At 45.3% G+C, this 26,635-nt stretch overlaps 3 protein-coding genes across 3 annotated transcripts in view; all 3 read left to right on the top strand.

Moving 5' to 3' along the window:
- The first annotated feature begins 3,285 nt into the window (after positions 1-3,285).
- LOC143011804 (protocadherin gamma-C5-like) lies at positions 3,286-5,748 on the top strand. Its single transcript, XM_076164806.1, has one exon. It carries the CDS (start codon positions 3,286-3,288, stop codon positions 5,746-5,748), a length of 2,463 nt encoding a protein of 820 aa, XP_076020921.1.
- A 796-nt stretch (positions 5,749-6,544) lies between these two features.
- Positions 6,545-26,635, top strand: part of LOC143011803 (protocadherin Fat 4-like) — a 31,512-nt gene continuing 11,421 nt past the window's right edge. The window contains exons 1-8 of the mRNA XM_076164805.1: positions 6,545-9,002; positions 9,493-9,511; positions 9,870-12,384; positions 13,422-15,884; positions 20,337-22,894; positions 23,781-24,066; positions 24,250-24,268; positions 24,605-26,160. Coding sequence (XP_076020920.1) covers positions 6,545-9,002; positions 9,493-9,511; positions 9,870-12,384; positions 13,422-15,884; positions 20,337-22,894; positions 23,781-24,066; positions 24,250-24,268; positions 24,605-26,160 — 11,874 coding nt within the window. The remainder of the gene's footprint in view (positions 9,003-9,492; positions 9,512-9,869; positions 12,385-13,421; positions 15,885-20,336; positions 22,895-23,780; positions 24,067-24,249; positions 24,269-24,604; positions 26,161-26,635) is intronic.
- LOC143011976 (protocadherin gamma-C5-like) lies at positions 16,869-19,514 on the top strand. Its single transcript, XM_076165001.1, has one exon. The coding sequence runs from the start codon at positions 16,869-16,871 to the stop codon at positions 19,401-19,403; it is 2,535 nt and encodes an 844-aa protein (XP_076021116.1). The 3' UTR covers positions 19,404-19,514.

Below are 26,635 nucleotides of genomic sequence, written 5' to 3'. Positions count from 1 at the left end.
AAGGAGGGGTGTGTGTTGATGGATGCTGCCCTGTATGCTTTGCTTTTCACATCCATACTGGTTGATATGCAGACCTAGATTTTAACCCTATCCTCACCTTGCTCATCTTTCTTATATAACTGTAACAAGTCTACTTGTGCCAGAGTTTCTATTTTCCATGTTTTGCTGAGTGAATTAGATTATTTACTCTGTATGTGATCAGTTACTGCACTATACATTACACTCAGTGTCAGCCTATCATTGTATTGAACTGACCTATTACATGAGTTGTTTTTACTCTATTTTACATCCTCTGAAAAGCTGGGATTGGATCACAAAGACACACACAGACACTCACTGTGATCACCACTGGGTCACAGAGCAACAAAGCTCATTAATAAGGCATAGATTCACCTCAGGGCATCGCCTCGAGGCCCTCTGCTGTTCATGAGGAGGTACTGTCTCTGAGCGGCGGTGCAGTGCAGTATTTTGGTTTTACAGATATCATACATCATCAATCTATTCATCTGACTAGATCAATCTAAGGTGGCAGAGGTAAAACACACAAACTGTCTTTATCTCTCATTTTCATATTTTCTCATTGAACAACCCTGTAATAATAGTGTCCACTAACACTACTAACACATTAAACACTCCTCTTTGTTGTGGTCTACATGGTAAGTATGTTGGTTCCAAAGCCAGACTCTGTGATGACCATCAGTCTAACCGACTTCCTCTCTCTCTTTTGTTTCTCTTCCATGTGTTTCCTTGTTGGGTGTTGCTGTTCCTGTGTGACCCCTGCCTCCTCTATTATCTCTGACTCCTCAAAGGTAAGAAATAGTCTCCATCTATATACATAACATCAAACATAAACAACAACACGAACGTGATCTCACAGCTGTTTCTTTAGCACAGACTGTGTATTGATCACTGAAGAACATCAACATACAATAACTTTAGTTTTACAGTATTCAAAACATTACAGATTCTCAGTATTGCACATATTTTACACATTAAGCTAATCAGGTGATCACTTACTTTGCATCCTTTTTCAAATGCCCAATATCAATGACCGGTTTAACTTCAAATAGATTCCTGCCACTTGATTAGGGGTGAATACAGTGAGGTAGTGTGTAGATGTGTGTAGGTGTGTACATTCAACAAACACTGCTGACTATTCATCCACTGTATATGCGATCAATGTTGTTATTTTTTACAATTGTAGGTTTTAAGAATAGAACTGACATCACACATTGTATGAGAATACCTACATCAAGCATATCATCTACACTTACCTTGAACAATGAATCTTTTTCAAGCTTTTGCTCTTGACTCTGGTCGTGATCGCCTGACTAAAAGGTAAAAAGACTTAAATGAAAGAAAGATATTTTTACCCATGTTGAATCAAGACTATAGCTCCAGATCCTCTTTTACGTTCAACTTTATTCTATTTTTTTAAAAAGAACATTCACCTTGAGCAAAGTTTAGATTAACTTGTCTGAAATTCAAGTAATAACACAGCCCTCTTTCTTGCACATATAAACCTACATCCTGGTGCTAGTATAGCCCAGGAATGTTTCAAATGACGTTCCAGAGGGGAAGAACTTCTGGGTTAAATGTACAGTGATGTGTTTTCATATTCACATTTAAACATGTGAAAGTGTAATGCTCACTGTTTTGGTCATAAAATGTTTATTTATATTTTATAAAACACCTGGTGCAGACAGTCATGGCGCTGAAAGGTGCAGAGACTTTGAGTGTGTGTGTCGTACAATATGTCTGTTTGCTTTTCTATGGATGCATCAGAAATACACCCTGTCTTTGTATTGTACGTTGCATACAAATGATGGTATATGCCACAAACCTAACCTCTGTCAGTAGTACATCCACAGCATGGCAACTTTTTTTTACTGTGAGATTATAAACGCATTTCAAGCAGTAGTTTTCTCAGCATGTAGTCCTTTGTGTATTATTTAGTTATTTAAGAATATAGCATGAAGATGTGACCTCGTGTTTACAGACGTGTGTCTGAGTGAAAGCCTCGCTGCCTCTGCAGCTTGCAGATGCAGCAGTTGTCCGCCTGTGTGGCGCTGTCCACCGTCGTGGTGCTGAAATCAGCTCCGGCACTCTCCCCCTCCCCTCGCTGTTCTACTCAGTCTGTACATCTCCCTCTGTCGCTGATTTCAGCACAGAGCACATCATCACTGCAGAGCTGCCTTAGTATTATGTTTTAATATGATGTATTATGTTGCAATATTGGTTCTTACAATAAGTAATTGCATGCAACACAAGTTGCTGCATTATAATTGTGTTGTATGGTCATTTTGCGGGTTAGTTTGTACATATGATTTTGTTTTCTATCAACGGTATAGCTGACATATATATCGTATTTGTGTGCGTGTGTGCGTTTCTGTGTGTCTGTGAGTGTGTGTGTCAGAAATAGAGACAGACAGAGAAAGAGAGAGACAGAGAGAGAGGGAGAGAGAGATAAACAGGTTACGCACTCCCCCTCCTTTTCCATTTGCTCTACAGACCTCCATACGGGTATTTCACGTTGGCTGCTGACAGGATTATTTCTCTGAGCCTCACAGACGCTCTGTGACGTCTGTGAGGCTGCACTGCCTGTGTATGGCCACATGAAGGCAACGAAGAGCCTTACCTGCCACAAAGGCACCATAGAGACACACAGGCATGCATGCTGAGGCAGAGAGATACATGCAGGGAGGATGGTGTGATGCTTTAAATGAAATATTTAGAATGAATCAAGACATGTTATTCATTATTGATAACAGCAGTAGAGTACAGTGGTAAAGTAAGTGGATAAATAAACTACATTATTCAAAAACCACCAGAGTTTAAAGTATACAGGTATTATAGAAAATAAAATATACTTTCTACTAAATCGTTAATTGTGATAGTAGTGATTGGAAGAAATTGAAAATACAATTATAATTCAAGTTATTTTGAATATATACACTAATATGATAAAATAGCAATCCAAATAGAGCTTTATCTCTTACGTCACTGTGCAGTAGACGCTTACAAGGGGCTGTGATTGGTGGAAGGCTGTATTCACTGTGCACCAATAACCTGCAGAGCTGTACAAAGAGATCTAGTCCTTCTCACTGTGCATCCTCACTATCGTACCATGATGTTCACCTCGGGAGGGGACGGATGCGTCTGCAGACACAAAGCATGGTTATCTGTGTAACATACGAGGAGGCATCGATACTGGATTACAAACCTGTGTTCGTTTCTCGGTTGACAAATTGGGGATTAGGGTGAAAGGAGATGAATCGAGGAATGATGTGGAACAAAGTGACTGCATGGCGGGTGATTTTGTGGTGGCACCATGTCTTTCTCTTGTGGAATACAGTATGCGGACAAACGCGCTACACCATCCCGGAGGAGCTGAAACAGGGCTCCGTAGTGGGAAACATAGCGAAAGATTTGGGTTTGGCTACATCTGAACTTCAAAGACGTAAATTGCGGATAACCTCCGAAACGGGTAAGCAGTATTTCAGTGTGGATTTAACGAAGGGAGAACTGCTGGTGACTGATAGGATAGACAGAGAGGAGCTGTGTGGACAAAGACCGTCGTGCCTGCTGCCTTTGGAGCTCGTCATAGAAAACCCCCTGCAGCTCCACAGGGTCGAGATCGAGATACAGGACACGAACGATAATTCTCCCAGTTTTCAGACAAAAGAGAAGGTGTTGAAAATAGCAGAGCTTGTAAATCCGGGTGCGAGATTTCCCTTAGAAAGCGCGCAGGACCCGGACGTGGGCTCTAATTCTGTGCGCTCTTACCTCATAAGCAAAAACGACCATTTCAAGCTGGTTGTTAAAAACCACAAGGACGGAAGGAAATTCCCAGAGCTGATCCTGGAGAAGCCCCTGGACCGAGAGAAAACACCCGTACACACTCTGACTCTCACTGCTGTAGATGGCGGTGATCCGGTGCGTTCAGGGACATCTGAAATCACAGTCACGGTGCTTGATATTAACGACAATGCCCCGCAATTTGAAAAGCAAGTATATGAGGCGAATGTGAGCGAAAACGCAGTGCCAGGGACTGAAATCCTGCGCGTAGGAGCATCAGATGCAGACGAGGGACTGAATGGAGAGGTTGAATACTATTTTGCAGAGCAAACAACAGACCTGATTTCAACGCTGTTTGACATTGATCGTTTATCTGGAGTTATCGTCGTCAAAGGAATCTTAGATTATGAAACGAGCGCTCTCCATAGATTTGATGTGATAGCAAAAGACAAAGGAAATCTTCAGCTGGAGGGTCATTGTGGGGTTGAAATTAAAATAATTGATATTAACGATAATATTCCTGAGATAGTTTTGACGTCTCTAACGACGCCTGTTCCCGAAGATTCTGCTTCTGGCACAGTTATTGCTTTGCTAAGTGCAAAGGATCCCGATTCAGGGGACAATGGTAAAGTGAAGCTGAGTTTGTCTTCTAAATCTCCCTTCAAGTTAAATCCATCGGTCTCTAACCATTACACGTTAGTGACTAAGGGGCCTCTTGACCGTGAAAGGATTGGAGAACACAGAGTAAAGATAACTGCTACTGATTCTGGAAAACCCTCATTATCCAGTGAAAAAATAATCGTTGTTGAATTATTAGATGTCAATGATAACCCACCCGTTTTCTCACAACCTTCATACATCGTTTATGTAAAAGAGAATCAAACTCCAGGGAAAATATTGTGCTCAATCTCAGCCTCTGATAAGGATTTTGGTGAGAACGCAAAGATCTCCTACTCCATCTTAGACTCTAAAGTGCAGGACGTGTCTGTCTCCTCCTATGTTTACATGAACTCAGATAACGGCAGCATCTACAGCATGCACTCGTTTGACTATGAGAAGCTGAAGGTGTTTCAGATTCAGGTGCAGGCTAAAGACCAGGGCTCTCCGTCTCTCAGCAGCAACGCTACTGTCCATGTTTTCATTCTGGACCAGAACGACAACGCCCCCGCTGTTATCTACCCCTCCTCTGCTGCTCTGGGCTCCCTCTCTCATCAGAGGATGCCCCGCTCTGCTAAAGCGGCCCACTTGGTTACCAAGGTGACAGCCGTGGATGCCGACTCGGGTCATAACGCGTGGGTCTCTTATAAGCTGGCGGAGGCCACAGACTTGTCTTTGTTCACGGTCAATCAGTACACAGGGGAGGTGAGGACTAAACGCGCTGTGACCGAGCAGGACGACTCCTCTCAGAGGCTGCTGATAGAGATCAAGGATGACGGGGAGCCCGTCCAGTCTGCCACCGTCACAGTGTCCATCCTGATAGAGGAGGGACTCCACGAGCCCATCTTGGACCTCCGACAGAAAGTGTCCGAGCCCAGCAAGAAAAGCGGGAGAATCACCCTTTATTTGATTCTGTCTCTGGCCTCAGTGTCCGTGCTGTCTCTGGTGACTTTCCTCATCTTAGCGGTGAAATGCATCAGGAACAGCAGCAGCAGCGGCAGCTGCTGCATGAGACGGGGCGACTTTGATGATTACAAGAACCCCAACAGGAACCTGCAGATCCAGCTCAACTCTGATGGACCCATTAAGTACGTGGAGGTCATGGGGGGAGACATGTTGTCTCAGAGTCAGTCCTTCAGGTCCTGTCTCTCTCCCATGTCTGAGTACAGTGACTTTACTATGGTCAAACCCAGCAGCACCACAGACTTTAGGGAAGTGATCAGTGTGTTAGATGCGTCCTTACCTGACAGCACCTGGACCTTTGAGAGCCAACAGGTAAGCAGACAATCATAGTTTTTACTTTACATCTATCTATCTATCTATCTATCTATCTATCTATCTATCTATCTATCTATCTATCTATCTATCTATCTATCTATCTATCTATCTATCTATCTATCTACTCATTTACAAATAAATAATTTCAAATGTAATTTTGCTTTTCATGATTTACACGTTAGTAGTTTCCTGCTCACGAAATCACCATAACATCGCTGTGTTTGAATAGTTCAGCACCACTGATGTGGACAGCGACTCTCAGTGTGCTGCAGTGCTGCTCACATTCTTTACTTTCTGTTTTGTGTTTGTTTTTCAACCGACACATAACATAATAATAATTAACATGTATCTCTCTATGGCAATTATTTACTAACACGGTGGCATGTTATTTCAAGTTATTAAAATATATATTTCACAGTGGCATTTTATATCTCTGGATGATAAGCTGATCTGAGAGGGCACAAACAGAGTGGATGCTGTGGCTTTAAGACTGTCGATCTGCTTCATTCCCGTTGGTTGGGCAGGGTGGAGGCTGCGCACCAATAGGATTCAGAATTGTACAAAGCGATCTCCTCCCTGCCCCCCTACAGCACTGGAGCTGAGGCAGTTACAGTGCAACGAGCTGGAGGAGAGAGATGGGCTGACGTTGCTTTATATAGATCAATGTATATTAAACGTCTCTTAATATAGCTTACAGCCATGTTCTGTGCTTATGGAGATCTTTCTGTTGGAATTTTACCACCGATTGTGGATTTCAATATCATTTTGAACAACATCTCGATGGGATTCAACGTGTTATAACAAACCCAGGATGACAAAGACAATAGGATACCGAGGCTGGAGGTGGCAGGCGCTCTGGTGGCATCATTTCTTCCTCTTGTGGATTACAATAGACGGACAGACTCGCTACAGCGTCCCGGAGGAGCTCAAGCAGGGCTCCGTGGTAGGAAATCTGGCCAAAGATCTGGGTTTGGGTCTATCAGACATTTTCGAGCGTAATCTGCGCGTCGCCTCTGAGGCTGGTAAGCAGTATTTCAGTGTGGATGCGGGGAAGGGAGAGCTGGTGGTGAACGACAGGATAGACAGAGAGGCTTTATGCGGACAGAGCGCCAGCTGTGTGTTGCCCCTGCAGCTTGTAATTGAAGACCCGTTGCAACTCCACCGTGTTGAAGTTGAAATACAAGACATAAATGATAACGCACCGAGTTTCCCGTCAACTGATATCACGCTGGAGATTGCAGAATCCACGAGTGTAGGGGTTCGTTTTCCATTAGAGAGCGCGTTAGACCCGGATGTTGGCAGCAATTCACTTAAGTCATATACTATTAGTAAAGACGAGTGTTTCAGTGTTCGAGTCAAAGACGTCGCTGGTGGGAGAAAAGTGCCTGAATTGATTTTAGCAAAGGTGTTAGACAGAGAGAAAAAGGACCTTCACACGATTTTATTGACAGCGCTGGACGGAGGAAATCCCGTTAAATCCGGGACCTCTCAAATATCTATAAGAGTTCTTGACATCAACGATAACGTTCCTATTTTTGAGAAAACGCTGTATAAAGTCTCTGTCACGGAAAATACAGCAGAGGGGGCGTTGATAGTCCAAACAAGAGCGACAGACATGGACGACGGTCAAAACGGAGAAATCGAATACTCGTTTGGAGCTCACACACCGGAGAGTGTCCTGTCTGTGTTTAGAATCGATCATTTGTCAGGAACCATATTTCTTAAAGGCAAGTTAGATTTCGAGACGGCTGCATATTATGAAATAGACGTAAGTGCGAAGGATACAGGGACTCCGAGAATGGAGGGGCACTGCAGCGTGCAGGTGCAGGTTTTAGATGTGAATGATAACGCACCAGAAATCATCCTCACCTCCCAGCCGAAGCCTGTGCGCGAAGACGCGGCTAATGGAACCGTAGTGGCTTTGCTCAGTGCCCGAGACCTTGATTCTGGGGAGAACGGTAAAGTGAGGTTACAGCTCCCCAAAGGCTCACCCTTCGCCCTCAAACCCTCATTCGATGACAATTACGCTTTAGTTATCAGTGGAGTTTTAGATCGAGAAAACGTCTCGCAGTATAATATTGACATAAAAGCCACTGATTCAGGCTCTCCTCCATTAACGAGTAAGAAAGCTATACCAGTGAGCATAACAGATGTGAATGATAACCCTCCTGTATTCACTCAGCCCTCCTATAATGTGTATTTAAAAGAGAATGGTGTAGCAGGTTCTATTCTATATTCAGTCTCAGCATCAGACAAGGATTTTGGTGAGAACGCAAAGATCTCCTACTCCATCCTGGACTCTAAAGTGCAGGACGTGTCTGTCTCCTCCTATGTTTACATGAACTCAGATAACGGCAGCATCTACAGCATGCACTCCTTTGACTATGAGAAGCTGAAGGTGTTTCAGATTCAGGTGCAGGCTAAAGACCAGGGCTCTCCGTCTCTCAGCAGCAACGCTACTGTCCATGTTTTCATCCTGGACCAGAACGACAACGCCCCCGCTGTTATCTACCCCTCCTCTGCTGCTCTGGGCTCCCTCTCTCATCAGAGGATGCCCCGCTCCGCTAAGGCTGCTCACCTGGTCACCAAGGTGACGGCTGTGGACGCCGATTCGGGTCATAACGCGTGGGTCTCTTATAAGCTGGCGGAGGCCACAGACTCGTCTTTGTTCACGGTCAATCAGTACACAGGGGAGGTGAGGACTAAACGCGCTGTGACCGAGCAGGACGACTCCTCTCAGAGGCTGCTGATAGAGATCAAGGACGACGGGGAGCCCGTCCAGTCCGCCACTGTCACGGTGTCCATCCTGATAGAGGACGGACTCCACGAGCCCATCTTGGACCTCCGACAGAAAGTGTCCGAGCCCAGCAAGAAAAGCGGGAGAATCACCCTTTATTTGATTCTGTCTCTGGCCTCAGTGTCCGTGCTGTCTCTGGTGACTTTCCTCATCTTAGCGGTGAAATGCATCAGGAACAGCAGCAGCAGCGGCAGCTGCTGCATGAGACGGGGAGACTTTGATGATTACAAGAACCCCAACAGGAACCTGCAGATCCAGCTCAACTCTGATGGACCCATTAAGTACGTGGAGGTCATGGGGGGAGACATGTTGTCTCAGAGTCAGTCCTTCAGGTCCTGTCTCTCTCCCATGTCTGAGTACAGTGACTTCACTATGGTCAAACCCAGCAGCACCACAGACTTTAGGGAAGTGATCAGTGTGTTAGACGCGTCTTTACCTGACAGCACCTGGACCTTTGAGAGCCAACAGGTGAGCAGAACTCAATAGTTTTTCATTTCTCTCTTTGTGTTTGTATGTCTGTTCTTCAATCTCAATTTCTTCTGCTGTCTGATCGGCGTGCATTTTCGTAACATTGTGTTTTTATGTTGAGAATATAAAGTAGTAATTCATAATATGTACAGAAATGGTAGGAAAAAAAGTGAAGTTCAAAGTTTCAGAACCAGGGAATCACAGCAGGACTATAATGCAGTTTTGAATAGAGCAGAATCACTCACTGTATGAGAGTATGATGATGAAATGGATCATTCGTGATTTCGTTCACAATTCTTTGGTTTGGCATTTAGGTTTCGCAAATAGTGTAAAATAGAATTGGCTGTTTGTGGACAGAGCCGCATGTTTGACCATCACCTGTTCATTTGAATGATTTAATGTCTTCTTATGATCATAGTTGTTGATTTTTCTTTGTTGTATTTGCTGCTTGGTTGTTCAATGGTTTTATGGTTAAATTGAACTGTTCCGCTTAGAAGCACTTGACGTCTGCACGTATCCACTGCTGTCACTCACACACAGAGGGAGAGCAAAGCTGCTGTGGCTTTAAGACTGGGGATCTGCTCTCTTCCCATTGGATGGTAGAGAAAGATGCAGTGCACCAATAGGATTCAGAACTGTACAAAGCAATCTACTCCCTGCCCCCATACTGCCTCACCGCTGCAAAGCTACAATACAACGAGCCTGGGAGGAGAGAGAAATGGGCTCATAGATTCGAATAGAATATCTGCATTTTAACCTACAAATCATGCTTCAAAATTATGGGAATCTTTCTATGGAAATATTGACTCGGGTGATGGATTTCAACGCCGTTGTGAAAAGAATCTTGATGGGAAATAACATGTTATAACAGACCAAGGATGACAAAGACAATAGGATACCGAGGCTGGAGGTGGCAGGCGCTCTGGTTGCATCACTTCTTCCTCTTGTGGATTACAATAGACGGACAGACTCGCTACAGCGTCCCGGAGGAGCTCAAGCAGGGCTCCGTGGTAGGAAATCTGGCCAAAGATCTGGGTTTGGGTCTATCAGACATTTTTGAGCGTAAGATGCGCGTCGCCTCTGAGGCTGGTAAGCAGTATTTCAGCGTGGATGCGGGGAAGGGAGAGCTGGTGGTGAACGACAGGATAGACAGAGAGGCTTTATGCGGACAGAGCGCCAGCTGCGTGTTGCCTCTGCAGGTCGTTATTGAAAAGCCGTTACAATCACATCGAATTGAAGTAGAAATAAGAGACATAAATGACAATTCACCAAGTTTCCTGACGCAGGAAATTAACCTAAAAATTCCAGAATCTGTAGGCCTTGGCAGACGTTTTCCGTTGGAAAATGCGGAGGACCCAGACGTTGGCGGCAATTCTCTCAAAACGTACACTCTAAGCAAGAACGACTACTTCTCCTTAAAATTTAAAGAAATTAAAAATGGGAAAACTGTCCCTGAATTGGTTCTGGAAAAACAATTGGATCGGGAAAAGAGTGCTCACCATCTGCTGCTGCTGACAGCGTTAGACGGAGGAAACCCTGTCAGATCAGGGACCTGTAAGATTAGTATCACTGTACTTGATACTAACGACAATTTCCCAACATTTAATGAAAATTTGTACCAAGTCTCTTTAAAGGAGAACAGCGCCAAAGGTACTAATGTTATGAAACTTAAAGCTACAGATGCTGACGACGGTGTAAATGGCGAGATTAACTATTCTTTCAGTTCACGCACTTCAAACGTCGTGTTATCAATATTTGAAATCAATTCAGTTACAGGAGAAATTCAGTTAAACGGGGAGTTAGATTATGAGACCTCTCCATCTTTCCTCATAGATATTACCGCCAAAGACAAAGGCGTTCCTGAAATGGAGGGTCACTGCCGCGTGCAGATAAACGTAGAGGATATAAATGATAACGCTCCAGAAATAGTTCTGACTTCAGATCCCAGTCCGGTAAGAGAGGACGCACCGAGCGGCACCGTGGTGGCTTTGATCAGCGCGAGAGACCTTGATTCTGGTAAAAACGGTAATGTGACGTTACAGCTCCCCAAATATTCTCCTTTTACTCTGAAACCCTCATTCTCTAATAATTATGAACTGATTACAAATAGAGCTTTAGATAGAGAGAGTTACTCAGAGTTTAATGTTGAGATAACAGCCACTGATGCAGGCTCTCCTCCTCTATCGAGTAAGAAAACGATACCTGTCAGCGTTACAGATGTGAACGATAACCCTCCTGTATTCACTCAGCCCTCCTATAATGTGTATTTAAAAGAGAATGGTGTAGCAGGTTGTATTCTATTTTCGATCTCAGCATCTGATAAGGATTTTGGTGAGAACGCAAAGATCTCCTACTCCATCCTGGACTCTAAAGTGCAGGACGTGTCTGTCTCCTCCTATGTTTACATGAACTCAGATAACGGCAGCATCTACAGCATGCACTCCTTTGACTATGAGAAGCTGAAGGTGTTTCAGATTCAGGTGCAGGCTAAAGACCAGGGCTCTCCGTCTCTCAGCAGCAACACTACTGTCCATGTTTTCATCCTGGACCAGAACGACAACGCCCCCGCTGTTATCTACCCCTCCTCTGCTGCTCTGGGCTCCCTCTCTCATCAGAGGATGCCCCGCTCCGCTAAGGCTGCTCACCTGGTCACCAAGGTGACGGCTGTTGATGCAGACTCGGGTCATAACGCGTGGGTCTCTTATAAGCTGGCGGAGGCCACAGACTCGTCTCTGTTCACGGTCAATCAGTACACAGGGGAGGTGAGGACTAAACGCGCTGTGACAGAGCAGGACGACTCCTCTCAGAGGCTGCTGATAGAGATCAAGGACGACGGGGAGCCCGTCCAGTCCGCCACTGTCACGGTGTCCATCCTGATAGAGGAGGGACTCCACGAGCCCATCTTGGACCTCCGACAGAAAGTGTCCGAGCCCAGCAAGAAAAGCGGGAGAATCACCCTTTATTTGATTCTGTCTCTGGCCTCAGTGTCCGTGCTGTCTCTGGTGACTTTCCTCATCTTAGCGGTGAAATGCATCAGGAACAGCAGCAGCAGCGGCAGCTGCTGCATGAGACGGGGAGACTTTGATGACTACAAGAACCCCAACAGGAACCTGCAGATCCAGCTCAACTCTGATGGACCCATTAAGTACGTGGAGGTCATGGGGGGAGACATGTTGTCTCAGAGTCAGTCCTTCAGGTCCTGTCTCTCTCCCATGTCCGAGTACAGTGACTTCACTATGGTCAAACCCAGCAGCACCACAGACTTTAGGGAAGTGATCAGTGTGTTAGACGCGTCTTTACCTGACAGCACCTGGACCTTTGAGAGCCAACAGGTGAGCAGACATCATATATTTTCATATTCTAACATTAGGTTCCTGACACATGCAGTTATTGAACATCGCAGAGTGTTGTGTGTTTGGCTTTGAATGAAGCTTTCCTGTATTGGTTTATTTGATCAGAATGAGACATTTTGGTCTTGCTGTTTTTTCCTATTCCAGCCTTTGCTCTTTCACAAACCTTTTCATCATCGATCCGATGACTGTGCTGAATTGTTAATGTTTTAAACTTTGATTCGGTGTGAGTGATATGATTGGCTGGCTCCTTACAGTAATTGTGGTCAACATTTTCTTCAGGTTTTGGATTCAAATGCTCTGCTTTGACCTTAGAGTGCCTGTGATGTGATTGGATGAACGACTGCTTTGGACAAGAATGACACAGAATGAATCAACTTCTCCTCATAGTTTCTAAAATAGATTATTATAGATTATTGTAGATAAGCAGTAAAGATGTGTGAACGTCTTAGATTAAAATCTTAGTGTTTATAGCAGTAAATTGCCTTATTGATATTTTAGTATATTTATATTGCAATGAAAACAATACATTTTTAACATATGCATTATAAATTGGTTGGTATTATTATTTATTTACAACAAATTAAATGTAGGCTTTTAGGATGTAATTCTGGCAAAATAAAATTGTTTGAATTGAAGATGCTGATAAATAACAGCACATATAAACATCTAATACTAAAAAAGGGGCTTTGGTTTTACATCTTGACTTCCATTTCTTACCCTCTCAGCATGCAGTCATTTGCTGCACTCTGTGGATGCTGGGCAGTCTGGAGTAACAGAGCTGCTTGATTCTTATTGGCTGTAGGTTAGACGCTGTGCACCAATAGCGTTAGGAACTGTACAAAGAGATCTACTCCCTCCCCCAACACCTCCTCACCAGGGTCGCCAGTACAATGCATATAGAGCCAGAGATGAGAGGTGGATGCGTTTACTCTCAGGAATGAAATAGCGTGGATTCCATTTAGTATCATGTATACATTTGTTGTGTTTCTGCTACATGGAGATCTTTGGAGATGGAGTTTATAACATGGAGCTCTTTATTCTGAACAACATGGGAAATTGCTTATTCTAAGGAAGCAGGGATGACAAAGACAATGGGATACCGAAGCTGGAGGTGGCAGGCTCTTTGGTGGCATCACTTCTTCCTCTTGTGGAGTACAATACGAGGACAGACTCGATACAGCATCCCGGAGGAATCGGAACACGGTTCTGTGGTAGGAAATCTGGCCAAAGATCTGGGTTTGGGTCTATCAGACATTTTTGAGCGTAATCTGCGCGTCGCCTCTGAGGCTGGTAAGCGGTATTTCAGCGTGGATGCGGGGAAGGGAGAGCTGGTGGTGAACGACAGGATAGACAGAGAGGCTTTATGCGGACAGAGCGCCAGCTGCGTGTTGCCTCTGCAGGTCGTCATAGAGAATCCGTTACAGCTACACCGCATAGAAGTGGAGGTTAGAGACGTTAACGATAACGCACCTCGATTTCTTAAAAGCGACCACGTCATAGAAATAGCAGAATCCACCGTGGCTGGAGCGAGTTTTCCCTTAGAGATGGCAGAGGACCCGGATGTTGGGAGTAACGGATTAAAATCGTACAGTCTAAGCAAAGACGAGTGCTTCAGTTTAAAAGTCAAAGAAATTGAAAATGGCAGGAAAATACCGGAGTTAATATTAAGTAAATCATTAGATCGAGAGAAAAAGCCTGTTCATAATTTAATCCTCACTGCTGTGGATGGAGGCAATCCAGCCAAATCTGGGACTTCAAAAATAACCGTAAATGTGCTCGATATTAACGACAATATTCCAGTATTCGAGAATAAACTTTACAAAGTCACGATTAATGAGAACAGCCCGAATGGCTCCTTTGTTGTCAAAACAAAGGCAACCGATATAGACGAGGGCCCGAATGGAGAGATCGAATACTCGCTTGGCATCCACACGCCTCCGTCTGTGCTGTCAGTGTTTCGTATAGATGCTGTGACCGGAGAAATGTTTCTGAAACGACAGCTGGACCACGAAACTCAAGCCTCGTATCGAATAGACGTCAGCGCAAAAGACAAGGGTTTGCCGAAAATGGAGGGTCACTGCAGCGTGCAGGTGGATGTGGTAGATGTTAATGATAACGCCCCAGAGATAGTGATCACCTCTAAACCCAGCGCGGTGCCAGAGGATGCTCGCAGCGGCACGGTTGTGGCTCTGCTCAGCGTCCGAGACCTTGATTCTGGTCAGAACGGCGAGGTGACGTTAAAACTCGACAAACGTTACCCTTTTACTCTGAAACCATCATTCTCCAATAATTACGCGCTGGTAACCAGTGGAGCTTTAGACCGCGAGAAGATCCCAGAGTATAACATAGAAATAACAGCCACTGATTCAGGCTCTCCTCCTCTATCGAGTAAGAAAACTGTACCTGTCAGCGTTACTGATGTGAATGACAGCCCTCCTGTATTCACTCAGCCCTCCTATAATGTGTATTTAAAAGAGAATGGTGTAGCAGGGTCTATTCTATATTCAGTCTCAGCCTCTGATAAGGATTTTGGTGAGAACGCAAAGATCTCCTACTCCATCCTGGACTCTAAAGTGCAGGACGTGTCTGTCTCCTCCTATGTTTACATGAACTCAGATAACGGCAGCATCTACAGCATGCACTCCTTTGACTATGAGAAGCTGAAGGTGTTTCAGATTCAGGTGCAGGCTAAAGACCAGGGCTCTCCGTCTCTCAGCAGCAACGCTACTGTCCATGTTTTCATCCTGGACCAGAACGACAACGCCCCCGCTGTTATCTACCCCTCCTCCGCTGCTCTGGGCTCCCTCTCTCATCAGAGGATGCCCCGCTCCGCTAAGGCTGCTCACCTGGTCACCAAGGTGACGGCTGTGGACGCCGATTCGGGTCATAACGCGTGGGTCTCTTATAAGCTGGCGGAGGCCACAGACTCGTCTTTGTTCACGGTCAATCAGTACACAGGGGAGGTGAGGACTAAACGCGCTGTGACCGAGCAGGACGACTCTTCTCAGAGGCTGCTGATAGAGATCAAGGACGACGGGGAGCCCGTCCAGTCCGCCACTGTCACGGTGTCCATCCTGATAGAGGACAGACTCCACGAGCCCATCTTGGACCTCCGACAGCAAGTGTCCGAGCCCAGCAAGAAAAGCGGGAGAATCACCCTTTATTTGATTCTGTCTCTGGCCTCAGTGTCCGTGCTGTCTCTGGTGACTTTCCTCTTCTTAGCGGTGAAATGCATCAGGAACAGCAGCAGCAGCGGCAGCTGCTGCATGAGAGGGGGAGACTTTGATGATTACAAGAACCCCAACAGGAACCTGCAGATCCAGCTCAACTCTGATGGACCCATTAAGTACGTGGAGGTCATGGGGGGAGACATGTTGTCTCAGAGTCAGTCCTTCAGGTCCTGTCTCTCTCCCATGTCCGAGTACAGTGACTTCACTATGGTCAAACCCAGCAGCACCACAGACTTTAGGGAAGTGATCAGTGTGTTAGATGCGTCCTTACCTGACAGCACCTGGACCTTTGAGAGCCAACAGGTGAGCAGATGACTTTTGAGTTTCTTTTGACAAGTTCTTACACATCTTTGTTTTGGTGGTGATGTGTTTCTGGTGTGGTTCTTTTATTATATAAACATCATACTTTATCTTTCAGTGATCATGTTGCTTATCACCCTAATCTTGCACCTTCAAATGTGTGGTATGTGGTACAAAACAATCAATGCAAGTTGAATTGTGGCGTTATTGTGATGGTTACGATTGTTTATAATTTCTAATTGCAAGAGCATTGCTATGTTTGCTTCCTCAATAAGCTCTGTTTTGTTGGTGTGGTCTTGGTAGGGAAGTTAGATGTAGATGGTGTATCAGCTGCACAGATTTAGACATAGAACCAAATAGACAGACTGGTTTCCCTGATTAATGGTTTTATTAAAACAAAATACATTATACATATAACTACTATCACTTGCCAATTTCAACTCAGTAAAATCATAGAAAATAATTAATAACATTTTTTAATTACCATAAAATAGACTGTACTCGTGTTACATTTCAAAAAGTAATTTTATTAAATATGCACATATATATATACTGTATAAATATATATTTGTGTAATCATGCAGTAGACTCATAGATGACATTAAACACCAGACATCAGTATTCACAACTGATTCCAGTGAGCCTGTTAGGGCTGCTGTGTCTTTAAACTCACTCAGAGTAGCTCCATCCTCATTGGCTGCTGGAGATGGACGCTGTGCACCAATAGCAGGCAGAACTGTACAAAGAGATCTACTCCCTCCCCCATGCAGCTTCAGCACCACAAACTGTTAACAATGCAAAGACGTAGAGGAGAGGGAGAGATGCGTTCATGCACTCCGATTTTACGCAGAAATCCTTCATTTAATGCTTCGACATGAACCGCAAACCGAATATTTGCACGGAAATCACCGGCGATCTGTGGATTTAAAAATGGATCTAACTTTGGTTTTCCTTGGTGGAAATTAACGTTTATCTGAGGGATCAGAGATGACAAAGAGACCTGGATACCGAGGCTGGAGGTGGCAGGCTCTCTGGTGGTATTATGTCTTTGTCTTGTGGGATGTGATAGACGGACAGACTCGCTACAGCATCCCGGAGGAATTGAAACAAGGATCTGTGGTAGGAAATCTGGCCAAAGATCTGGGTTTGGGTCTATCAGACATTTTTGAGCGTAAACTGCGCGTCGCCTCTGAGGCTGACAAGCAGTATTTCAGCGTGGACGCGGGGAAGGGAGAGCTGGTGGTGAACGACAGGATAGACAGAGAGGCTTTATGCGGACAGAGCGCCAGCTGTGTTCTCCCTCTGCAGGTTCTATTAGAGAATCCGCTGTATTTACACCGGATTGAGGTAGAAATAAAGGATATTAATGACAATTCGCCCAGTTTTCGCACAAAAGAGCTGTCATTGAAAATAGCTGAATTGGCAACGGTGGGGACTCGTTTCCGCTTAGACACCGCAGAGGACCCTGACGTGGGGAGCAATTCAGTAAAATCATACACTTTAAGTAAAAACGAGTGTTTTGCGTTGAAAATGAAGGAGGTTGATGATGGCAAAACAGCCCCAGAGTTAGTGTTAGAAAAGCCTCTAGACCGAGAGAAGAAATCAGTCCATCAATTACTTTTAACCGCGTTGGATGGAGGGAACCCAGTTATGTCTGGCACCTCACAGATAACAATCACGGTGCTGGATAACAACGATAATTATCCAGTGTTTGAAAAGAGTGTTTATAAAGTCTCTTTAGTGGAGAATACTGCAAAAGACGCATTTATAATCAAAACTATAGCGACTGATGCTGACGAGGGACCAAACGGAGAAGTTGAATTCTCTTTTGACTCACGGACGCCAGATTCCGTCTTATCCATGTTTGAAATTAATTCGTTAACGGGAGACATTTATTTGAGAGGAGAGCTGGATTACGAAAAAATCACGTCTTACAAAATTGATATAACTGCGAAGGACAGAGGGACTCCAGAAATGGAGGGGCACTGCCGGGTGCAGATAGATATATTAGATATTAACGATAATGCTCCTACAATAGTTCTGACTTCAGAGCCCAGCCCGGTACGTGAGGACGCACCGAGCGGCACCGTGGTGGCTTTGATCAGTGCGAGAGACCTTGATTCAGGTAATAACGGTAAAGTGACGTTACAGCTCCCGAAGGACTCTTTATTTTCTCTAAAACCTTCATTTTCTAATAATTATGCACTGGTTACCAATCGAGCTTTAGACCGAGAGAGTTACTCAGAGTATAATGTTGAGATAACAGCCACTGATTCAGGCTCTCCTCCTCTATCCAGTAAGAAAACGATACCTGTCAGCGTCACTGATGTGAATGATAACCCCCCTGTATTCACTCAGCCCTCCTATAATGTGTATTTAAAAGAGAATGGTGTAGCAGGTTCTATTCTATTTTCGATCTCAGCCTCTGATAAGGATTTTGGTGAGAACGCAAAGATCTCCTACTCCATCCTGGACTCTAAAGTGCAGGACGTGTCTGTCTCCTCCTATGTTTACATGAACTCAGATAACGGCAGCATCTACAGCATGCACTCGTTTGACTATGAGAAGCTGAAGGTGTTTCAGATTCAGGTGCAGGCTAAAGACCAGGGCTCTCCGTCTCTCAGCAGCAACGCTACTGTCCATGTTTTCATCCTGGACCAGAATGACAATGCCCCCGCTGTTATCTACCCCTCCTCCGCTGCTCTGGGCTCCCTCTCTCATCAGAGGATGCCCCGCTCTGCTAAAGCGGCCCACCTGGTTACCAAGGTGACAGCCGTGGATGCCGACTCGGGTCATAACGCGTGGGTCTCTTATAAACTGGCAGAGGCCACAGACTCGTCTTTGTTCACAGTCAATCAGTACACAGGGGAGGTGAGGACTAAACGCGCTGTGACCGAGCAGGACGACTCCTCTCAGAGGCTGCTGATAGAGATCAAGGACGACGGGGAGCCCGTCCAGTCCGCCACTGTCACGGTGTCCATCCTGATAGAGGACGGACTCCACGAGCCCATCTTGGACCTCCGACAGAAAGTGTCCGAGCCCAGCAAGAAAAGCGGGAGAATCACCCTTTATTTGATTCTGTCTCTGGCCTCAGTGTCCGTGCTGTCTCTGGTGACTTTCCTCATCTTAGCGGTGAAATGCATCAGGAACAGCAGCAGCAGCGGCAGCTGCTGCATGAGACAGGGCGACTTTGATGATTACAAGAACCCCAACAGGAACCTGCAGATCCAGCTCAACTCTGATGGACCCATTAAGTACGTGGAGGTCATGGGGGGAGACATGTTGTCTCAGAGTCAGTCCTTCAGGTCCTGTCTCTCCCCCATGTCCGAGTACAGTGACTTCACTATGGTCAAACCCAGCAGCACCACAGACTTTAGGGAAGTGATCAGTGTGTTAGACGCGTCTTTACCTGACAGCACCTGGACCTTTGAGAGCCAACAGGTGAGCAGAGAAACCATAGATGTCATCCCTTATGCGAACTTTATAAACCCACATAATCATCCAAAAGAACTATACAAATAATCCATAAAGATCATTTCATTAATCCTGTCTTCAGCTCCATGTTTAATTTTTATGAAATGTGCTCTAGTGTTTTGGTCTTTTGCTGTGATTGCTATATGTAGTATTACATGATGTGGGGTTTTTTTTGTATTGCTTGATGATATAGCTGAATTTGTTCTCGTAGCCTTTACAAAACAAGCAACATGTTGAGATTTCCTTCAATATATTGAAATAGTTCAGAAATCCATGCAGTTACTCTAGTGTTTTTAGAAAATGTAAACGTCTGTGACACTCTTTGTCATGTGACATACCTGCAGTAAACTGACCTCCGGGTTCTGTGGCTAGAGTGAAGCGTTTGTTTGTTTGCTATGGTTTGGAGAGTTCCCTCGCTATAGTTCATAGTGTGGCAGTTTTGTTTTAGGGCCACAGACGTGGACAGAGGCTCATGGGGATCTTCACATCAGCTGTAATTTTCACCATGTAAAATATACTTTAACGCATTCCATAATGCTTATAAATCGATTCATCATGTTTAATTAGAGTATAGGTTTACATTGAAATCTGACTTTAACCATGAAAATATGTATTGATCTTCCAAAGGTCATGTGTAAAAGACACTAGTGCATTTTCGCTCATATGTTTTATTTCAGTGACTTTATCTCTGTGCATCATCTGCACGCTCTCAAGTTAGCAAAGCTGCTGCTGCTGCCCCTTTAAAGGCGGTGCTCAGTAGCTCTCTTATTGGATAGCTGAGATGAATTGTGTGCACCAATGGCACACAGAGCTGTACAAAGAGATCTATTCCCTCCCCCCCATGCAGCCTCAGCACCGCAAACACGTAAATGCAACGAGCTGGAGGAGAGGGAGTGATGCGATGACTAACTCGGGATTTTGAATGGATGTTTCTTATTTTGATTTTGAGCGGATTAAGTTTTGTTTGTGTTTTTGGATTAAACCACGCCCTGTGTGAACGGATGTGAACAATCTGCACTTCGTTTCCCTCTGTGGGAAATAAGGCATTCTAACGGGTCAGGGATGACAAAGAGAATGCGATACCGAGGCTGGAGGTGGCAGGCTCTCTGGTGGGATCTTTTGTTCCTTTTGTGGAGTACAATAAACGGACAGACTCGCTACAGCATCCCGGAGGAGCTCAAACGGGGATCTGTGGTGGGGAATCTGGCCAGAGATCTGGGTTTGGGTCTATCAGACATTTCTGAGCGTAACCTGCGCGTCGCCGCTGACGCTGGAAAGCAGTATTTCAGTGTGGATGCGGGGAAGGGAGAGCTGGTGGTGAACGACAGGATAGACAGAGAGGCTTTATGCGGACAGAGCGCCGCTTGTGTTCTACCTCTGCAGGTTGTAATCGAGAAGCCGTTACAATTGTACCGAGTTGAGGTGGAAATACAAGATATTAACGATAACGCTCCCACATTTCCGTCACAAGATTTTATATTGCAAATAGCGGAGTCGACTGCTGCGGGCGCGCGTTTTCCACTGGAGACTGCGCAAGATCTTGATGTAGGGGTGAATTCGGTGAGGTCGTATATAATTAGTAAAGACGACTTTTTCAGCTTAAAGGTAAAAAACGTGTCCGGTGGGAGGAAAGTCCCGGAGCTAGTGTTGGCTAAACCGCTAGACCGAGAGAAAAGGGCGACACATCAGCTGCAACTGACGGCACTAGACGGAGGAAATCCGGTGAAATCTGGAACCTCTCAGATAACAATTAATGTGCTAGACATAAATGATAATTTTCCTGTATTTGAGAAAAATGCTTACAAGGTTTCTGTGAGTGAAAATAGTGCACAGGGTAAATACATCGTTAAACCTACAGCTAAAGATGTAGATGAAGGTCTGAATGGAGACATAGAGTACAGTTTTGGAACACACACTCCAGATATCATTCTGTCTGTGTTTGATATTGACTCATTAACCGGCCAAGTTATTTTAAAAGGGAAATTAGACTTCGAAAAAAACGATAATTATGAAATCGATATTACTGCGAAAGACAAAGGGACTCCTAGAATGGAGGGTCATTGTACTGTCCATGTAGAAGTGTTAGACGTCAACGATAATTATCCAGATATTGTTCTGACCTCTGAGCCAAATTCTGTACCGGAAGACGCACCGAGTGGTACCGTGGTAGCTTTAATCCGTGCCCGGGATCTCGACGCCGGTGATAACGGTAAGGTGACGTTAAAGCTGCCTAAAGGCTCTCCTTTCACACTGAAACCCTCTTTTTCAGATAATTATGCATTAGTCACCAGTGGAGCGTTAGACCGTGAGAGATTCTCAGAGTACAAAATTGAGATAACTGCTACTGATTCAGGCTCTCCTGCCTTATCCAGCAAGAAGACTATAAATGTCAATGTCACTGATGTGAATGATAACCCTCCAGTATTCACTCAGCCCTCCTATAATGTGTATTTAAAAGAGAATGGTGTAGCAGGTTCTATTCTATATTCAGTCTCAGCATCTGATAAGGATTTTGGTGAGAATGCAAAGATCTCCTACTCCATCCTGGACTCTAAAGTGCAGGACGTGTCTGTCTCCTCCTATGTTTACATGAACTCAGATAACGGCAGCATCTACAGCATGCACTCGTTTGACTATGAGAAGCTGAAGGTGTTTCAGATTCAGGTGCGGGCTAAAGACCAGGGCTCTCCGTCTCTCAGCAGCAACGCTACTGTCCATGTTTTCATCCTGGACCAGAACGACAACGCCCCCGCTGTTATCTACCCCTCCTCTGCTGCTCTGGGCTCCCTCTCTCATCAGAGGATGCCCCGCTCTGCTAAAGCAGCCCACCTGGTCACCAAGGTGACGGCTGTTGATGCCGACTCGGGTCATAACGCGTGGGTCTCTTATAAGCTGGCGGAGGCCACAGACTCGTCTTTGTTCACGGTCAATCAGTACACAGGGGAGGTGAGGACTAAACGTGCTGTGACCGAGCAGGACGACTCCTCTCAGAGGCTGCTGATAGAGATCAAGGACGACGGGGAGCCCGTCCAGTCCACCACCGTCACAGTGTCCATCCTGATAGAGGACGGACTCCACGAGCCCATCTTGGACCTCCGACAGAAAGTGTCCGAGCCCAGCAAGAAAAGCGGGAGAATCACCCTTTATTTGATTCTGTCTCTGGCCTCAGTGTCCGTGCTGTCTCTGGTGACTTTCCTCATCTTAGCGGTGAAATGCATCAGGAACAGCAGCAGCAGCGGCAGCTGCTGCATGAGACGGGGCGACTTTGATGATTACAAGAACCCCAACAGGAACCTGCAGATCCAGCTCAACTCCGATGGACCCATTAAGTACGTGGAGGTCATGGGGGGAGACATGTTGTCTCAGAGTCAGTCCTTCAGGTCCTGTCTCTCTCCCATGTCTGAGTACAGTGACTTCACTATGGTCAAACCCAGCAGCACCACAGACTTTAGGGAAGTGATCAGTGTGTTAGACGCGTCTTTACCTGACAGCACCTGGACCTTTGAGAGCCAACAGGTGAGCAGAAATCATAACAAACTGTAAATGTATTACATCTTAGAGTAGCAGCACTGTTTGCGTTACAGTGACATTTTGAATGTGTTTTATGCCATAAGACCACAGCTTTTTTCTGTATGTTTTCCGGCTGAGGGTTTCAGCACCACAGCAATGGACAGCGACTCTGGTTTGAGTGTCCAGCAGCCACACTAACAGAGCAGACAACTGCCCTTTAACTCAGCAATAACAAATACTCAAAGCTTCCAATGAGACATTTGACTGATGTGGTTATTTTCAATTGCAATGTCCTTTTCTGCAGTTTATGACTTGGCAGACAGAAATCAACAAAAAGAAAATAAGTATTGTTTATTACAATGGAGCATTATTTAGCAGCAAGTACTACTGTGTTCTACAGAGAGGTTCACTGACAATCTTTATTTGAATTTAATGTCATAAAAGTATACATAAATATAAATGTAATAGAAACATGGGCATGCTTTGGCGTTTCTATTGTTCTTTAGTGTAAATGGTCAGTGTTCCTTTAAGGGCGCTGCTCTGCCTCCCTCTGGTTGGATGAGTGAGGCAGATGCTGTGCACCAATAACAGTCAGCACTGTACAAAGAGATCTACTCCCTCCCCCAATGCAGCTTCAGCACCAAAACCTTTGCGATGCTCAGACTGAGAGCAGGCTGGGAAATCGCCCATATACTCGGAATATAATGTTATTTTGGAATTTTATCTACGAGACTAAAGGGATTTTTATGATTTTGCAATGGAACATGTTCTATTATCTGGAAAAGGGTTTTGACTTCATGTTCATTTCTGTGGATGGAAAATGATGAGCTGCTGCGAGGAATCAGGGATGACAAAGAGAATAGGAGGCTGGAGGTGGCAGGCGCTCTGGTGGCATCACGTCCTCCTCTTGTGGAGTACAATAGACGCACAGACTCGCTACAGCGTCCCGGAGGAGTTAAAACAAGGATCTGTGGTAGGGAATCTGGCCAAAGATCTGGGTCTGGGTCTATCAGAGATATTCGAACGTAAACTGCACGTCGCCTCTGAGGCTGATAAGCAGTATTTCAGCGTGGATGCGGGAAAAGGAGAGCTGGTGGTGAACAGCAGAATAGACAGAGAGGCTTTATGCGGACAGAGCGTCAGCTGTGTTTTACCTCTGCAGGTCGTTATTGAGGACCCGCTGCAGTTACACAGGATTGAGGTAGAAATTCGAGATATTAATGACAATGCGCCGCGTTTTCCCTCAACCGATTTATCCTTAAAGATAGCTGAATTAGCAGTTGTTGGCACCCGCTTCCCATTGGAGAGCGCAGTGGACCCCGACGTTGGGACTAATTCAGTAAAATCTTATACTCTGAGTAAAAATGATTGCTGTTCTCTTAAGATAAAGGAAATCGAGGGCGGTAAGACTGTTCCAGAACTGGTTTTAGAAAAGCCTCTGGATCGAGAGAGAAAAGCGGTCCATCAGCTCTTACTAACCGCTGTAGATGGAGGAAACCCAGTGAGATCCGGAACCTCACAAGTAACCATAACTGTGCTTGATATAAATGATAACTTCCCTGTTTTCGATAAAAACGTTTACAAAGTAACTTTAGGTGAAAAGAGTGCAAAGGGTGCAGTGATTATTAAGCCGAAAGCAACCGACGCTGATGAAGGTTCAAACGGTGAGATTGAATTCTCATTTGGCTCTAGAACACCAGATTCTGTGTTGTCATTATTCGATATGAATCATTTAACAGGTGAAATTATCCTAAAAGGGGATTTAGACTTTGAAACAACTAAATCATTTGACATTGATATAACAGCGAAAGATAAAGGCAGTCCAGAGATGGAGGGTCACTGCCGCGTACAAGTGGACATTGTTGATTTTAATGATAATATTCCAGAAATCGTCCTCACGTCTCAGCCGAAGCCAGTACGTGAAGACGCGCCAAGTGGTACCGTGGTGGCTCTGATCAGTGTGAGAGATCTCGATTCTGGCGATAACGGGAAAGTGACGTTACAGATTCCTAAAGGCTCTCCTTTTATTCTGAAACCTTCATTTTCTAATAATTACGCGCTGGTTACCAACGGAGCTTTAGACAGAGAAACCTTCCCGGAGTATAACATAGAAATAACAGCCACCGATTCAGGCTCTCCTCCTCTATCGAGTAAGAAAACTGTACCTGTCGGTGTCACTGATGTGAATGATAACCCTCCTGTATTCACTCAGCCCTCCTATAATGTGTATTTAAAAGAGAATGGTGTAGCAGGTTCTATTCTATATTCAGTCTCAGCCTCTGATAAGGATTTTGGTGAGAACGCAAAGATCTCCTACTCCATCCTGGACTCTAAAGTGCAGGACGTGTCTGTCTCCTCCTATGTTTACATGAACTCAGATAACGGCAGCATCTACAGCATGCACTCCTTTGACTATGAGAAGCTGAAGGTGTTTCAGATTCAGGTGCAGGCTAAAGACCAGGGCTCTCCGTCTCTCAGCAGCAACGCTACTGTCCATGTTTTCATCCTGGACCAGAACGACAACGCTCCTGCTGTTATCTACCCCTCCTCTGCTGCTCTGGGCTCCCTCTCTCATCAGAGGATGCCCCGCTCCGCTAAGGCTGCTCACCTGGTCACCAAGGTGACGGCTGTTGACGCCGACTCGGGTCATAACGCGTGGGTCTCTTATAAGTTGGCGGAGGCCACAGACTCGTCTTTGTTCACGGTCAATCAGTACACAGGGGAGGTGAGGACTAAACGTGCTGTGTCAGAGCAGGACGACTCCTCTCAGAGGCTGCTGATAGAGATCAAGGACGACGGGGAGCCCGTCCAGTCCGCCACTGTCACGGTGTCCATCCTGATAGAGGAGGGACTCCACGAGCCCATCTTGGACCTCCGACAGAAAGTGTCCGAGCCCAGCAAGAAAAGCGGGAGAATCACCCTTTATTTGATTCTGTCTCTGGCCTCAGTGTCCGTGCTGTCTCTGGTGACTTTCCTCATCTTAGCGGTGAAATGCATCAGGAACAGCAGCAGCAGCGGCAGCTGCTGCATGAGACGGGGCGACTTTGATGATTACAAGAACCCCAACAGGAACCTGCAGATCCAGCTCAACTCTGATGGACCCATTAAGTACGTGGAGGTCATGGGGGGAGACATGTTGTCTCAGAGTCAGTCCTTCAGGTCCTGTCTCTCTCCCATGTCTGAGTACAGTGACTTCACTATGGTCAAACCCAGCAGCACCACAGACTTTAGGGAAGTGATCAGTGTGTTAGACGCGTCTTTACCTGACAGCACCTGGACCTTTGAGAGCCAACAGGTGAGCAGATGTCATAGTGACGTGTACGCTGATGTACGCTAAATATGTGAATAATTCAGTAGAATGAATGAAAGAACAATGAATCTTGTGTTTGGTTTTAAAGTGGGTTCATAACGTAATTATATCGAAAATGTTGTGAATATGACATAAGCTGTTTGTGAGAGAGAGTTTCAGATCATTTAAACTTTCTTTTGTCTCAAACTCAGGGAAGAGGGAGGAACTATTTTGAAACTCTGCCCCCTAGCGGAAACAAATAGCACCACTGCTCTGTCATTTGATCCTGAGAAACTTGATCCACTCAGACAAAACATATTGATCATCGTTTTACTTTTATGGATTGTGTGTTGCATAATGGTGTTAGTTCAGAATCGGGAAAATACACACACACACACACACACACACGAAGAATGGAGTCCATACTCGCCTGCGAGTGTCAGTGAAGTCATTGAGAACTTTTGTGTGTGTGTGCGCGTGT

Source organism: Genypterus blacodes, unplaced genomic scaffold (genome assembly GCF_046128005.1).
Source record: "Genypterus blacodes isolate CSIRO-AG114 ecotype Tasmania unplaced genomic scaffold, CSIRO-AGI_Gbla_v1 ptg000139l_1, whole genome shotgun sequence".
Lineage (NCBI taxonomy): Eukaryota > Metazoa > Chordata > Actinopteri > Ophidiiformes > Ophidiidae > Genypterus > Genypterus blacodes.
Note: the sequence above shows the minus strand (reverse complement) of the source record. Positions and strands in the feature narration are given on the sequence as shown.

What these genes read in the sequence shown, in the direction of transcription:
- LOC143011804 (XM_076164806.1), top strand. Translation starts at nt 3,286, where the DNA reads ATGTGGAACAAAGTGACTGCATGGCGGGTGATTTTGTGGTGGCACCAT.
- LOC143011976 (XM_076165001.1), top strand. Translation starts at nt 16,869, where the DNA reads ATGACAAAGAGACCTGGATACCGAGGCTGGAGGTGGCAGGCTCTCTGG.